Genomic DNA, 16,762 nt, shown 5'->3' with positions numbered 1-16,762 from the left:
TTTATCATGTTTTGCATGCTATTATTTCTTTTTAGAGTAGGACTTGAAATAAGGGACTGAAGTCACTTGTAAGAACTCTTAGGGAGATCTTACTGGATAATGTTTCATTGCTGCAAGTCCTTAAAGATAACATGAACAACAAAGAGGGTATTCAGGATGCTAGGAAGGAGCACCGCAAAGTTAATTTTGAAAAGTTGCATAGGATATTTACTATCAAAACCTATTTTGTTTCCACAGAGTTTTGATTCAATATTTTGTCAGTCCCCCTTACCATTTCTCATGGTTTTGTGTAGGCGTTAAATCTCCGTTGAATTCTGCCCGAGATGTCCATCTCCATAATAAGACCATTAGTAACAGTGATACTGTGATAAGGCAGACTCTCAGGCAGACAAGTAGGAAATTTTAATCCAAAAAAAATTTGTGAAATGCATGTTTTGAGGATAGAAGCATATTTACAAAGCTTCTCCATTGCTACTGTATTTTTCTCTATAGACGTGGTGCCTGTATGAGCGTGGGGTTTCTACAAAACCTGTATTCCTTACTTTGGCATTGCAGCAGGAGGATGATGCAACTACTGCGTTAGTTAATAAGGGCAGATATAAAGGATTTCTTGAAGAATGCTCAGCAGTTTATCAGAGTTCACAAAAATGTACTTGAATGTCAGTCTTCTGTGTGGCTGCATTGGGGGAGGAGAGCCAAGAAGACAAATAGAAATTGCACGTGTTTTATCTTGTTGCAGGATGTCTATATAACTTAATTTTGCATTGTTCTAATATTTTCCTCCAAGCTGGTGTTTCACAGTCCAAAAATCAATATAGCTCTCATCGACGTAGCTGAAGAGTTTTTAAATTACTCCTGGAAGTTATTTTCTTTGTACTTTCCAGGATAACATTTAACTGCCTGAGGAGCACATAACCTAAGGGATACTTTATAGCAAGCATTTTGCAGAGCTTTTGTTTAGTTACACTGTTACTAAACTTGGAGGAAGGAGGAGTCAGGAGCAGAAAAAGGAAGCACCTTACATATTGCTCCTTCGTGTGCACCACAGGTGAGAAAAGTCTGTGAATTCAGATTTTTCATGAAGTAAAGAATAGAGAGGAAAAAAAAGAAAAAAGGACAAGTCTGAGGATATTATCAAAGACTTAGAAGAGAAGGAAGAGTATTCACTAAAGTGGTGCATAGTGATTACCTTGAAAGGATAAAGAACCAGTATGCCCTGATGTCCTGTTTGCAGGCTGCCCAAAGAGATTGTAGAGTCTTCCTCTTTGGAGGTATTCAAAAGCCATCTGGCCACCATCCTGGCCAGCTCTCTACGTGGTCTCCTTGAGCAGAGGAGTTGGACCAGATGACCTTCAGAGGGGACCTTTCCAGCCTCTGGAATGATTCTGGAATTCTCTTAGTTGAGAGGGTGGAATGGTAGAAAGCTGTTTTCCACAATTAACTGTTTAAATAATGGACATAACAGCATCACTTCTGCCTGTTTGACTGTGACCCATCAAAACTTTGTTATAAGGTCCCCCTGGTACTGTCCAAGTGTCTGAACCACTCTGTTTGGAATGACATTACTGCATGCAAGTTGATTTTTGGAAGAGGAGAGGGAAAAGGAGATTAGGGGATGTGTGGAGCTCAAAATGTTGTCGTCTCTTGAAAAGTGATGTCTGTACGTGAACACTTTGGGGCAGCTGGTTATGGTTTGCAGGGAGTTCTTGCTTCAGTGGTGAAGGCTGTGAAAGACAGATGGAAGTATGTTGGCATTGGAGAAAAAGCATTTCTTATCCTTATCCTGCTTTCATTTAGAGACTTTGTGTTTTAAAAATGTTGACTGTTTTCCCAATACTACTTGGAATGTAAGTAATTCTTGTGGCAACCACTTCTTTGTTATGTGACATGGACTCTGGAGCAAGAACAAGATGGAAGCAGTAGGAGTTTGTAGTCCTGTTGCCCTGTTGTTTCTGCTTTTGCTCTCTGCCATATGATGTTGTATATCCAGCATTGCGTAAACATTAATTTTTTGTATTTTGGGATTAGCTGCTTTCAAATACAAAATTATTTAATCACTGAATTGCGCTTCAGATCGAGAAAGCTGTATATAGCTTAGCCGTTCAATAGCAACTTCATAACAGTGTGAAGGTATTTTGTTGGATGCTTTGCAAAGTCATGTCAAGAGCCCTCCTGTATCGGTAGCAGCATTGTGGGCTCCTTAGTTGCACCTGGGTATTATGGGGGTTATTGCAAAAAATGTTGAGAAATGTCTTGCCTGGGATTTCTGCAATAGAATTGGTTCTTAGATTTTTAGTTTGCTAGACAGAGAGGATGGAAGAGTGGAGTATAAGATCAGAATTGGACACAGATTATCTGCTTAATATGGTTTTCTCCTTAGCACAAATAACATGAATACGGTTTGGAGAACAAACGACTTCTAGAAAAGAATAAAAAAGTCTGGATAGCGAGCATTTGGAAAGCGTGACACTGATGTATTTGTGTAACCTTTTCATGAAGAGTGATGCTGAAGTCAAAGAGGGGATTTTGATTTCCTTCATTAAAAGCTTATTAAATGAAGAAATGGGACAGTCGTTGTTTTGCTTCGATAGTTGGGGTCACAGAGGCGGGCCTGATCTCCTCAGGATATTAATGCCTGCTTTCAGCTGGGGGAAATGAGCCGTCGCCTGAGTTAGCTGCAGCTTTATGTGCTCGTCACTAGGGATCCCCATATGTCCTGGGATCTGCGGCAGTCGGAAATGGCAGAGCTCGCAGCAGGGAGCAGAGGGCTCTCATTGCTATTCATAACAGGTAGCTCGGCTCAATCTGCCCAGAGCGAGTCTGTTTAATGTTGATCAGCTGTCCATCTGATAAACCGAGTTGATATGGACATTTCCTCCAAGGGCTGCCCTGACAATGACAGCAGGAGCATCGGGATGTCTTGTTAGTCTTTTTCTCCGAGCTGGAAATTCTGTTAACCCTTTGTTAGATCTGAGCCAAACCAAACAGGATTACAGTACTGCGGCTGTAGGTTAGGCACATTTCTCCCTCTCCGCTTAGAAAAACAGCATCAACCGTCAGTTTTGTTGTCTGCATGGGGAATGGCTAGCTGTTCTGTTTTCAGATTGTTTTTCTCTGCATGGAGTAAAAATTGTGAATTATGAAGGCAGCTTTTAAAACAACTTTGTTTTTGTATGTGTGACAAAATACATTGAGAACCTCTGTTTATCCTCTCCCCCCAGCTCATCTACCTGTTTTGTGCCTTCCCAGGCTGCATGGCTCTACTCACTCTTCTTTCTTGCTAATTGGCACAGATCACTGGCCTGAAACAGTTGCTGCTGGGGCTCTTCACAGGTCAGACGTATTTGGGGCAGAAGGTTACTTTAGATTAATATCATGTGGGGTGGTTGCAACACATCTGCACTGTGCAGAGGAAGCAGTATTGATTTACTCAGTACTGTGCCACTAGTGAGGCAGAATCTAACCTGAGCGTGTATGTGTCTATGTGAAGCTATGGAATGGTTTGGTTGCTCAATGAATTAGTGCTTGGCCAATTTTGAATATGCATAGGGAGCATAACATGCCTTTGTAGTAAGTTACTATTTAATTTTAACTTTAAGGTCTTTCAGTTATCTGTCTAGTTGAGGGCATGCATTATGTTTTTGCTCATATGTGAAGTCTCCGTGACATAAAGGGAAGTGCTTCAATCAGAAAAGATATTAATGCGCTAAAGATTTTGTAAGAGGGGGACCTGCGTGTATCTAGGTTTGCAGTGTTGAGAGGATACTCCGGTGGATTACTCTGTCCCTCCTCCCCTTGTCCCCACTCAGTTACTATGTCTGTTCGTTGTCCTGTTGTGGTTCTGAGCTAAGGTGACATCTCTGGGGTCCTTGGAGTGACAATCACTAACTATCGGAGTCTACAAGGCTGAATTGTGAGAGGAGAGGAAGAGAGGGCTGTGGTAATGACTCTTTCATGCCTTTTCCAAAAGATGAAAATAAATGGAGGGCAAGCCTTTCACAGGGATTTGAAACCCCTAAAGTAAATGTGTAGCACGTTTTATGTTGGAATGAGAAGTGATTTGTAAACATATCCGTATAAAATTGGGTCTGTCCCTTTGCTGGACAATCACCTTTGCTTCTTCTGACCAATCCAACAAGTGAAGTATCATTAGTATACATTTTTTAAATGTTCAGCTATTTCTTCTTGCCTCCCTACACCTTTCCCCCTTGGTATTACTGAACTGCAAAGTATCCTGTTATTAACTCTAATTTGAGCAGTCATTTATTGCAGCATTCTTAACAGTGTTCAGATCAGCTTGCTCGTGACTCCCCTGTTGATATGTCCTTTGTTCTTTCCCATCAGTACTTTCTGCTTGGCATTTTCTTCGTGTCAGTGTCCCTCAAGCTTCTGGAAGACAAAGCAAAAAAAAAGAAAGCACCGTGAGGACTGTATTGTTTACTTGGCTTTATTTTGCAGAATTCCAACAAAGAGCTGTATTCCTTCAAATGGAACCTGTGGTACCCACAGCTTACCTGGAAATACTTAGTGATAGTTCTCTGTGCTTAATACCTCCCAGTTGTGGCTTCTAGAAGTACATAGAAGAGCTACACAATATTTCATAAAGTATCTGTTTAGCACATGTAGTTGATTTTTTTTTTCTCCTAAGAATTGATGGTTTATTCACAACATCAAAAAAATCGTATAATTCCTTTGCTTTGCTTTCAGTCAAAGAAGTCTGGCCGAGATTACAGAACTGATCCACACTGCCTTTCTTGTGCATCGTGGCATAGTGAATATTGGTGAGCTCAAGTCCTGTGATGGCCCACTGAAGGACATGCAGTTTGGAAATAAGATGGCTGTTTTGAGTGGAGACTTTCTTCTAGCAAATGCTTGCACAAGCCTTGCACAGTTGCAGAATACCAAGGTAAAAAGAAAAAATTTCTGCTGCCAGAGCAAGTAACTATTAGCGAATCTTCTGAAAGAGAGGCTCTTTAAAAGTGAGCATTAATAATATATACGTATACATGGAGCACCCTTTAAAAAACCAGCATGCTTACATTATAGCTGTAGATGGATTGACAGGCTGCTGCTGCTGCTGTGAATGTATTTGCCATTGGCCTGTAGAATTGCTGTGGTGAGTCCTTTAGTGTGCACTCTGAAGCACTGTAGTAAAGGATGAGTGGTTAATCCGGTGAATTTAACGCATATGCAGTCGCACCCTCATGGCATGTAAGACTACAACACCTCTGGCAGGCTGCCAGCTGAAGACATGTTTGGTTTGTTGTTTTGTTTTACCTTGTGCTTTGTGAAAGGTTTGTCTGTCGTAGGGAATTCTTGGGGGAAAAGGCTTCATTTCTTTGTCTACACAGCTCTCAGATGACTTTTTGCTCTTAATGAAATTACTTCGTTGGACATTTGGATGCTCCTGAGAATTGAATTGCCCTATTAATATTGTTGTACTGTTTCTAAAGGGCAGCTGCTCCGCCAAACTCTTCGAAACTTAACAGGAAAGTGTTTTTCGTGACAAATTGTATATATGTATGTTCTTAGGAAATGAGACTGATGGAGACCTTAAGAGATAAAATGAGACTGATGGAGGCCTTAAGAGATAATCTCACTAGTTGGTTCTTCTTTTCTCCAAGTAGGATCAGCTACAGCAAATCATTCTTGACCTGAGTTTGTCTAGCTTCTTGAAACCTCCTGTTGTTGAGTGTGACTCTTGGGCATTGCTGTACTAGTCTAGTGTAACACCCAACTACATGTATGGCTGAAGAGCCTGGAGCGCCATCCCAGTGGACACAGAAAACAATTCTTTTCTGCAGGAGTACTTTTTATCCACCTAAAAATTGCTGCTATGTCATAACATAAAACAACTGTTTGTCATGCGTGCAATTGCCAATAACCAACAGTTTTAATCCTCAGCTTAAGGAGTTTATTGGGTTTAGATTCTAATGGTAAAGCTCCTCGTGATGGTAGTTGAGTATTTCTGTACTGCTTTGATCGTAAGTGTGACAGTTTCAAAAGTGGTGTCATTTTGTAACGTGGAGCTGAGATTCAGGAGGAGAGACAGAAAATTCGATGTCAATCTGCTAGAATAGTGGGTTAAGCCATTATGGTGATAACTGGTAGTAAGTATTAAACAAAAAAGTTTTAAATAGTGCAAAATTTTAGTCATACCATAGCCAAAATGAGGTGCAATTGATTTTACCAACTATCGATGTGTCCCTTCATTTTTTTGAGTACTTAGTAACATTCTAAAGCCAGACCAAAGGATTTAACCTTACATAATTTTTTTTTTTATTTCAGCATAAGTGGACACTTTTATAGAATGTAGCACCTATCACTTTGCATTTAGTACATCATTAAGTATTGCAGCAGCAATGTATAATCCCCAAAGGCTTGCCAGGAAACAAGCCTACAGAGAAATGAAGCACAAGTGCAAAGAAATACTTTTTTACTTTTTTTCCCAAGCAGTCATTATACTGCATGTCGGAAAATTCTGCCAAAACATTTTAGCACCTTTTTTCATTTTTCTGACATCTAAATACTTTCATAGCTTCTACATACGATAAGTGGGATGCCATTATAGAAGCTGATTGACTTAGTAAATTATTCTTTTTCATACATCTAACCCTACCAGCAAAGTTAGAAAAATTGAAGTACAAGCTATAGAAATCTCTTGACAGGTGCAATGATTTAAACATACTGTATTTATTCTTTTGTAAATGATGAATTTTCAAATCTGGCATCTGTTTTTCAGCAGTGTGAAATAACTGTGACTTTTTTCCTTCATAATGTTTTGTTTTCTTTGATGTTAAAAGTAAAAACCATAGTACAGCTTTTTTGCTAGCATTCAGTTGGTATCTCAGCAAATCGTCTAATGAAATGAGCAGCATTATATCGTACATGGTACTGACCATGCTGGTGGGCTATAGCCCCTCTAGACATGCATAGCTCTTGCATAGACTAGCATTTAAATAAAAGAGAGTTTCAACCTTAACTGAAACCACTGCTATCTAGATAATTTTATTGTGCTGTTAAACTCTTGTCTAAGCTTGTGCATTTATCTCTGTGTTTCTCTCGGGGCTGACAATTAGATGTGAATGTCTGTAGTCGTAATGAAATGCAGAGCTATTTTATAATTGCCAAGGGTAAAATTAGCAAAGTCAATTATTTTCCCTTAGGCTTTTCCCTGTAGATATTAAAAGGCTGCAAGGTAATTGCCTTAGGTAACACTTTGATTTTTAAATAACATTAAATATAGGAATTGTTGTTAATTTGTAGTAATTTTCCTCCTCTTGCTACTGTAGTAAAACATAACTGTAATGTTATTACCAAGATTCAAGGCTCCAGGTTTGTGTTTTGGGGGGTTTATTTTAAAATAGTTCTCATACTTCTGATACGTTTGCTAAAGTTATACAAAATAAGGGGAGCTTGGGGTTTTTTTAATACCTGAAGCACAAGGACTCAAAAGTATTTGAAAAGTCAGTTAGGAAGCCATCTGTAAGATAAATTCTGCTGTTGCACTGTTATAAAGTCATCTGAAATTCTGGGTTTTGAACACACATAATAATTCAGAAGGAAGAATTCTCATTTTCTACTTCGTGGAATTATGAGACATTAACTATATTTACAAAGTTGTCATTAACTTGGGCTTAAAATAAAGTACTGAAAGCAGATGCAATGGCATGCTACATTTTTGTATTGATGGCAAAGTTCTACTTTTACTCAGATTGTGAAAACTGTTTAAAATGAACAGTAATTTCTTCCAAAAACTTGTACACCTACAAAGCACTAGGTTGACTAGATCACGTGTATTTACAGTTCTTTTGTACATTCATATTAATTTTTTGATCACCTTATGTAAACGATCCTTTGATCCTTTTTTTTTTTTTTTGGTCTACTTTGTATTTTGGCTTTTCTTGGCCTGCTGTTTGCAGCGATAAATTATGTTGTTGATTGAAGATAATATACCTATAATCTTACTTCAGAACTGCATCCTGTGGTAGATTGGACATTGCTAACCTGTGGATCTTAGAACAGAATTGAGCCCTAAGAGAAACTGGGTTGGGATTTTTCCGTAGCTGGTATATCGGCAGTGGGTTTAGGAATGGTGAGCCTTTGACAAGGAAGGGGCATGAATGTTTTTTGCTGCTTAAACAACAGTAGAGTAAGGCCTGGTAATGTGCTGATTTGTTGGTTTGGAGTGTGTTTATATGGGATGATGGGGCTGGTTTGATAGATTTTCTTATTGATGTTGCAGTGTTTTGATACGAGGGTTGTCATATTTGTAGAAGTAAACATAAACATGTAGATTTGAGAGAGTTGGAAAATTAAATTATGTTTGCCTAACAAAATAAGGTACCTCCCAACTGTCTTGTAGGATATGTGACCATATGCAGTTTAAAACAGATATGTGAATAAATTATTAAGTGTAAAAGGATATGTTTAAGGGTTAGTTCTTTGTTGCTTTCTGAAGGTACTATAACTTCAACATCTGTTATCTCGCTTTGCCTAGCCAAGGATGTGGGAATGAAACTGCTAACATCAACTTTTGTTGCATGAAAGTGTTTCTTTGACTCTGGTAGCAAAAAGTGTGGATTTTGTGTTTGATTTCTGCATAAGCAGCTTTCACATGCTGTGATATTTCTAGGGTGGCCTTCAGATGCAAACACAGCAAAAGTAACAAGCATTCATTTACGTTTCTGTCACCTGTCAACCAGATACATGATATGGACTTTTTAACACGAGTGATGTGTGAACGTTGACTGCAGTATTATAAAATACAGTGTTGTTCCAGGGTATGTTGGAAGAAACCTGTTGCATCATTAAAGCTGAGCTGCCCAGCGCATCTGAATCATCAGTTGTCTTATGAAACTATGGAGAGGGTGCATAAAAGATGTAATTGTGACTGGTTGTGATCCTCCCACACTCTGAAGGCAGTGATACATAAGACTTCAGAAGGATGAAATGATGCATTTTAGTGCGGTGCCTCCTGTAATGTGCTCATGACTACAGAAAGTGATAAAATAACCTGTAAATTCATTGCTTGAAACTCCATAAACTGATGGCAAGGTATCCCTTTGTAACCCAAACAAACCACAAACCAACCAACTAAAACCAAACCACCAGCAGACAACATATCCAAAATGAAAAATAAACACACACACAAAAAAAAAAAAAAAAAAAAAAGAAGAGGAAGAGAAAGAGGAACAGCCCAAACCCCTGAAATACATGTAGGGGTAGTGTTCTCCATTGTTCTTCCGAAATTTTAAGGATGACTCCCTGTTTTTCCTAGGTATAGTTCAGTGAGTTCTTGTTGGAAGGATTGAACTGTTCACAGACTCACTTCGAAATCTACAGTCTGAATGCTTGGAATTGAATTTAAGAACCTTGTCTGTCAATGCAGAGCTCTGCCAGAAGACCACATTTCAGAGCATTTTTTTATTAAGCATTATTTGTTTACAAATAAACAGTGGCACAGATGTAGTACTTATATAGTGGATACATTTCCTTAAGTTAAGTTTATGTATTCCTAAAGACATAAATGTGTTGTTTACAAAATAGGCCTTGTGTTTGCATAAACATCAACAAGTTATTCATGGAAGTCTTCCTAAGTCTCCTGTTGCAAAAATCTGAATGTAGGCTGTGCTGCATAAAAGAACCGCTTATCTTGAACTATGGTTTCTACTTCTGTAGCATCAGTTGTGGTCCTATGGGGAAAGGCTCAGTTTTGAACTTAAGCAACTTGCTTCCTTTCTGACCAGTGAAGAATATAGAGAGTATCCCTTTTCTGGAATTACACCAGTTGCTTTTTCAATGTAAATTGAAATTTTTGAGAATTGACAGACAAGTCAATTTTAATTTTAAATTTTCGGTGTCATTTAAGAAAGGTAATACTGGTATTGGGCTTATTATGATGATTATGACAAGAGAAAAACATAAACTTTTCAAAAACTATTTTAAGCGTTAAAACAGTAAAACCTCATGGATTGGCTAAAGAAATTATTCCTAGGATAAATGGCAGTTATTCTAAAAACATGAAGAGAGCGTACCATGAAGAATCCTTTAAGAAATATCCTCTTTAAAGGAAATGTCTTGTTATCTGTATGAAGGCAGCTGTTAGCAGCCTTCACAGTAATAGGTCCAAATTACTGTCCCTTAGAATAGTACTTTTCATTTTGTTTAAGGTGAGTAGAAGGTGCTTCTTGGTACATGTAGTTGTGAGGTGAGTTATTTTCAGAGCAATGAAACAGTTTTCAAGTCATCTACATTTTTTAAATTATTCTTAACTCTTCACCTCTGCTCACCTTTTTCTTCTCCAATACAAGCTGCAGTCAGAGATGAGTACCTTTAAAACGATCAGGTCATGGAGCAGTTAGGTGACCCTGAGGCATGAATTTGGTAAGAAACAGAAATCAAATTGGATTGAGAGACCCAGGCTGTAAAGTTTGATAGTGAAGTTGAGTTCTTGAGAGGAAAAAAGGGAAGAAAACCAACATTTTTTTTTTCTAGGAAGCCAGGATAAACAGCTTTTCTGAAGGACATTTTCAGGTCTGTCTTGTTCTACCTTCCCCTGAGGCACCATTTGATGGTAACATACTGGACTAGATAGAGACTGGGATAGTATCTGTTGAGTATTTTTATTCTAATTTAGTGTTTTAGAGTGCCGCAAGGGCGTGTCTCAAAACCAGACACTACTGAAAAACATATATATATATATGTATTTAAAGAGGTCTGAACTAGTTTATGGAAAAGTACATTTAAGGAACACTGTTTTTTCTGGCTAATGGGGGAGAAGAAAACCAAGGGAGAGTTGTAATGGTTTTGAACCTTTAACCTAATAGGAGATGACATAGTACAACAAAGCTGTCATGATTGCATTGTTACAGAGTAAAGCTCTTATTTGGGCACCCCTAGGTAAACAGTTCTGTATCTTAAAATATTAAGATACATACTCAATATTGACATACAGCTTAGCATAGATTTTATTGGAGAATGCAAACACACTTTCAGGACTGAGAAATACATCGTTATGATCCATACATAATTATTAATCAACTCTTAAGAAAACTGTTACATATTTTAATGAATTATTTTTAGGTTGCACTAAAATTTAATAATTTGCATCCACTTCTGAGAGGTAAATTTGATTTTCATTTACCTTAAAGTAAAATATATGAGAGGTTGTAATTCAAACAAATTTTATGTCCATTTAATGGACATGTATTGTTTTTACTGCCTGATGTTCTCAAACACTGAATTTTTAATAAGATTTATGTTTTGTTGATGATCATGTGAAGTTCTTTTGGTAGCAGAAAGATACTCTGTATAATAGTTGATGATGAAGTGTTAGGCGAAAAAAATCCTGTATGTTACAGATAAAAGATAAGAATTTATTTGAATCAGTACTTGGCAATCAATTTTTTTCCCACACAACTGCCTTAAAAATTTTGCCTAACATTTCTGCTGTCAGTAGAGGTAACAGTTCTTGGGATGATGGTAGAATTGTAAAATTATGCTGGTGAATCTCCTGATTATTGCATTGTGCTCTTTCCATTTCTCCTTTCCATTCCTGTGTCAGTGAAACAGTTCCTTAGCAATGGTTTTGTTTTCCAGAAGTAAATTTAAAACCCCTGAAATAACACCTGAGGAAATGAAGTGTTCAGTTGTGTGAATCTTTCACAGATTTTTTTTGTTTGTTTGTTTCACTTTTGTTATCTATAACGGGTAATATAATTAAATATTTGTAAAATTTCATTATCTTAATGGCTGCGGTTATATGTTTGAAAAGTCATCTTAAATTAGAGGAGTAGGTGACATAGTTTATTAATTAATTTATTTATTTAATGAAAATACTAAAAATTAGATTTAATCTGTAATTGTAGTAACAGGTTAGAAGCAGTCTCCCTTTTGATCTGTGAGAGTTCTATTGCATTGCAGTGAAAGTTGATGAGCAAAAGCAGACAGGGGAGTTTGAGAAACTAAGAAGTTAGAAGGACTTAGTTCATTGTAAATGTAAACCAACCACATTAGGAAAGACATAGCTCACTGTAACTTGTGCTGTTCGCCCTGAAGACCCTGAAAGTTGATAACGAGTGAGCCAGATAGCAGAAGCTTACTGATAAAGGGGATTGGAACGCAAGCCCTAGCAGAAAGCTGGCTTCATCTTCTTCAGGGGTTTGGAAATCAACCAGAATGGGACTGTGCCTGCACGCAGCCCAAGTTCATCGATAGTTCACAAAGAAGATGGGGATTTCTTCATTCCTAAGACCACCAGGAGGTCCTGCGCAAGCGCAAGTTTGAAGAGATCCTTCTAGAACTCATTGTAATACAAAGCAGGGGTAGGTAATGAATATGTATTAGATGATTACATATATCTCTACCTGTACACTATAAGTATCCGCTTGTTGGACTATCGAGTGTGTGAGTTTGAGCAGAGTTATATCCCTCGCACCCACCGGTGTCAATAAACATACCTGCTTTGTAACTGATTTCTGGGTTATAAGGCTTGATTCCACAAAACAAAATCAGTTTTGAGATTACATCTGCTTAACTTTGATTCCTAAGCAGCGCATTCCTCAAATAGGTCTATCCTTTACCTTAGTGGCCTTTTGCAACTGTACTTGTTTTTAAAGTGAATGCTTTTATTAAGCATTCCCAAAGCTAGTTCATTTTCCTGTGGTTCTTGGGCATGGAACTGCTGGAAAATTTTATGTTTAGATTTCAGTCTGTTTTCTGTCCACCCACTTCTGTATGAAAAAATATTTTTAAGAAAAAAAAAGGTGATTTCTGTCACTTCCCTTATGGATGTGTTTGAATTGCAACCAGTGCCTTGTAGCAGAACAACTGCTGCAGAACGTGGAAGGACTGAGACTTATATCAAAATATGTAGTCAAGTATATCACTGTTAATCTTCAAATATAAGATTGAAGCTCTTTCCCAAAAATATACCGCAAGGATGTTTTGAAAGCATCAAAGCATGGAACTATCGAGAACAGAATTGTGAATGTTTGAGATTCCATCTCAATGTTGTGTTGACTAAGCAAGTAACAGTCTAAGAGAAAATCTATCTACTCAGGAAAGCTTATGGATTTTCAGTAGACTTGTAAAGATTTTCATACTGGTTTTGCACAAAGTCCATTTAATGTTCTTGCCTCTGAATCATCTCGCTTACAATTTCCTTAACTTGCATGTGAAAGTGTCTTCCTCATATTAGCAATCAGATGTGTCTTTCTGCTTCTCTGGTTTGCCTAGCACACCGAAGTCAATATTTGCTGGTTGAGTTCATGAACTGATTACCTATCATTATTCCAGATAAATATCGTCCTCCTCAGAGGTAAACCACACAGCTACATCTAACGCCTTGTTAGATAGTTCTTTATCTGATAGAACCACTGTATTCGTTCTAAGTAACCTAATGGTCTAGAAAATAATAATAACATTCTATCTATAGATAAAAGAGAGTTTTTTTCAGAAATAAATATTGAGCATCAGTGAAGAAGAAAGTGAAAAGTAATTTGAAGACACTGAAGAAAAAGCTATTTTTGTTGTGAGGAAAGACAGAGGTCATACAAGATCACAAGGATAATTGCTTTACATGGGAAATGTGTTCTGGATAGTTTGGGTTAGAAATGTCTGTCACGTTGTTTGCTGCAACTATGTACGACTGAATTTGCAGCTGTCTAGTGGTGAAGACGAATGGTTTAGGAGTCAAAAATATTTGCAGACTGTAATACATCTATATGCATATTGTGTGTGTGTATATATAACAATCAATTTAATTGAATGTTAAGGCCAAATTATGGAAGAAAGGTTCTGTTTGGTTTTTTTAAAGGCAACCCCCCCTACTTTTTAAAGAAGAAGTTGTCTTTCAAAGATTGAAGGCAGATATTAAGAAGTGGCTATATTTGATATTTCTTTAATTGTTAACAAGAAATTGTATCGAAGATGTTGATCTCTGCTGGAATATTTAGGAAATGGATATTCAGAAGAAACCAAAATTTATTCTGAGAAACTGAGTACTGAAAACTCGTGGGTACGTGTTTTATTCTGCATGAGATGCACACAGTGAGATAGGGCTTCCAAGAGCCAGCAATTCTGCTGCTTCATTCACCACCTGCTTAGAATAGGTATTGCCATTGTCCAGGTTTCTTAAAGAAGATGTACAATACACCTGTTTCACGGCCATGAATAATCATCAGAGGAAAATTCACTGCTAAATGACTTTAGCTCATATACAAATGCTAAAATTAAAATGAATTTTCATGAAGTTGCAGAAGGTAATGTCCTCCATGAGCGGTATTTGGGATGCCAACTTCGTTCTTTTTATAGCTGAAGCAGTGAATGATCACAAGTTCTGTTTTCTTGGCTTTATTTGAAGTCTGTTTCTTAAATGTAATAAGATTCATACTGAGAGTGCATAGTAGGATAAAAAGCCATCAAATCTGTTTCTAGTGAAATACCGTCTTAACAATATTATCTTTTTGAGTGAGGACTTAATACATATTAATCTCCATCTTTGGTTGGGTGGGATCTTAGGGTATATTTGGTTCTAGTGGTGGACTATCGTGACAAGACGCTTAATAAACAACATTGCAGAAGGATTACAGGGGTTGGTATATAGTCAGCTGTCCCCCGGGAGTACAACTTCATCAGAGAATGCACTTTTTAGAAGTAAAAATAGATTTTTGTGATGATTCAGTTGCAATTCAAAGCTGTTGACCGTAGTAATAAGGAACTAAAATTTGTCTGTATAGCCTTTCTTAGTATCCCAAGAATGTAACTATTCTTAGAAGGGAAATTTGTTCCCAGTACAGTCAGTAAACTTAACCCTTCCCTAAGAGTGTTTGGCATCAGCTTTGTGATTTATTATTTCAAAGACAAGAAAAGTTGTTACTGGTGCTGCAGATGTGAGTATGCAAAATCTGCTGTGGTCTTCCTCCACCAGCTGCTGGTGTTACAGAATGGTTGAGGTTGGAAGGGAACACATGAGATCATCTAGTCCAAACCCCTTGTAGGGTCAGCTAGGGCAGGTTGTCCATGACCACGTCTAGATGGCTTTTAAAAATCTCCACAGATGGAGTCTTCACAACCCCGCGGGGCAACCTGTTCCATTGTTTGACGCCCTCACAGTGAAGTGTTTTCATGTGTCCAGATAGAATTTCATGTTTTAATTTGTGTCCGTTGCTTAATCTTGTCAGTGGACACCGCTGAACAGAATTTGGCTTCCTCTTCTTTGTTCCTTCCCAGCAGGTGTTTATACACATTGTTCTACTAGGAGAGGTTAAATTATATGTGTCTTGTAAATAGGGTGATAGATTATATCTCCTCCCCTCTTTTTGCACTGTTTGTCTTTAAAATGAACCTTCCCAGCATCAAATTTTTGTTAAATTGCCTTCACATCTCAAGTAGCTTCAGTGCAACAATGTAATGTGGTGCATAGAGTTATAGTAATAATGTAGATAAGTTAGTTTGTTTTTAAACAAAACTCTCAGGTCTTTGACATCTTATTGGCTAGCAAGAAGATTGGATCTTTGGTTGAACTGGAGCTGGTTATTAATACTAATACTTTGAAATTCAGCAGCCTTTGACTTGGGATCTAGAATCTGATGGCTGCTACCCCTCGTACAGTGGGGTTTTGATTTGCTAGTTTAACAAATACCTGCGGTTTCGTTTACTTGATTCTGTCTGTCAAATGCTAAGTACTATTACTTCTGATTCCTGTTTAGTCCAATGCAGCATATGCAAAATAGTTAATACCACTTGCAGGTAGAATTCCTGTCAACTCAGAGGTGATCAGATATTTTTTTTCAGTTTAATCTGCAATTCATTTGTGAACATATCTCAGTTTAATGGTTGTCTGCACCAACATGACTGGAAATAGTGGTTTACAGCCATGCTCTTCTGTGTCATTTATTAATGAGGAAGGTTTTGTAGCTACAGAATCCTGTAGTCATGATACTTTCTTTGTTCATTGTTTTATTTAGAAGAAAGATAAGTCATGAAATTTCCCCATCCAAAAAGGTCAGGCTGAAGAAATAGCATACTTCTCTAACCTGAGCCACTCATCAACACTTGATTGAGTGCTTCAGTGCATCTATAGTAATACACTGTGCAAGGTACCATGTGGAGATAGAGAAGGGAGAATGATTTTTCTTCTGTTGGTTATGTTATTATTAAGGAAAATGACTGGATTATGCACTATAAAAGTCTTTATACTAGTGAGAACCCCTTCTGTGGACAGTGTTGCATCAGCGAAAAAAGGGTAACTTAACACTGGTGAAAATCGTTAAGGCAGACTGACCTTAAGGTAGGTATTTGATGATACTAAAAATATTCAGATTGACTGCTGATTATTATTTTTTTATGTCTAAAAAGTACCTTTTCACTGCGTAGTGGATTTGGGTGATGTGTTTACATTGCACATTGTATTTTGCTAATAATTCACCATTAACAGAGTAAAGAAAACCATAAATGTATTTTCCAAGAGCGTTTAAAACTTGCCAGGAAGCAGATCATCGTGAGGAGTCCTGTGTGTTTCAGCTAAGAGAGGGACAGCTTCAAGAAAGAGTAAATCTCAAGATGATTTCAAATAGTAAATCCAATAGAATTCAATAAACATTACATTAAAAAAAATTCTGTAGGCTGGCACACTTAGTTACCTGTATGACTGATGATATTTGAGGAGATTACCAGGAAGGAAAATTGAATTCCAGTGCTCTTGGAACTCCTTAGAGTTTTTGCTCCCTTTTTTTAGATATTATTGAACAATCAAAAT

General features: G+C 37.5%; 1 protein-coding gene across 1 annotated transcript in view; it reads left to right on the top strand.

Annotated features, from left to right (window-relative positions):
- The window catches only part of PDSS2 (decaprenyl diphosphate synthase subunit 2), a 125,670-nt gene that overhangs the window by 73,391 nt on the left and 35,517 nt on the right, over window positions 1-16,762 (top strand). Inside the window, exon 3 of the mRNA XM_054062830.1 lies at window positions 4,708-4,906. Within this exon, the coding sequence (XP_053918805.1) occupies window positions 4,708-4,906 (199 nt within the window). The remainder of the gene's footprint in view (window positions 1-4,707; window positions 4,907-16,762) is intronic.

Source organism: Cuculus canorus, chromosome 3 (assembly GCF_017976375.1).
Source record: "Cuculus canorus isolate bCucCan1 chromosome 3, bCucCan1.pri, whole genome shotgun sequence".
NCBI classification, from domain to species: domain Eukaryota; kingdom Metazoa; phylum Chordata; class Aves; order Cuculiformes; family Cuculidae; genus Cuculus; species Cuculus canorus.
Note: the sequence above shows the minus strand (reverse complement) of the source record. Positions and strands in the feature narration are given on the sequence as shown.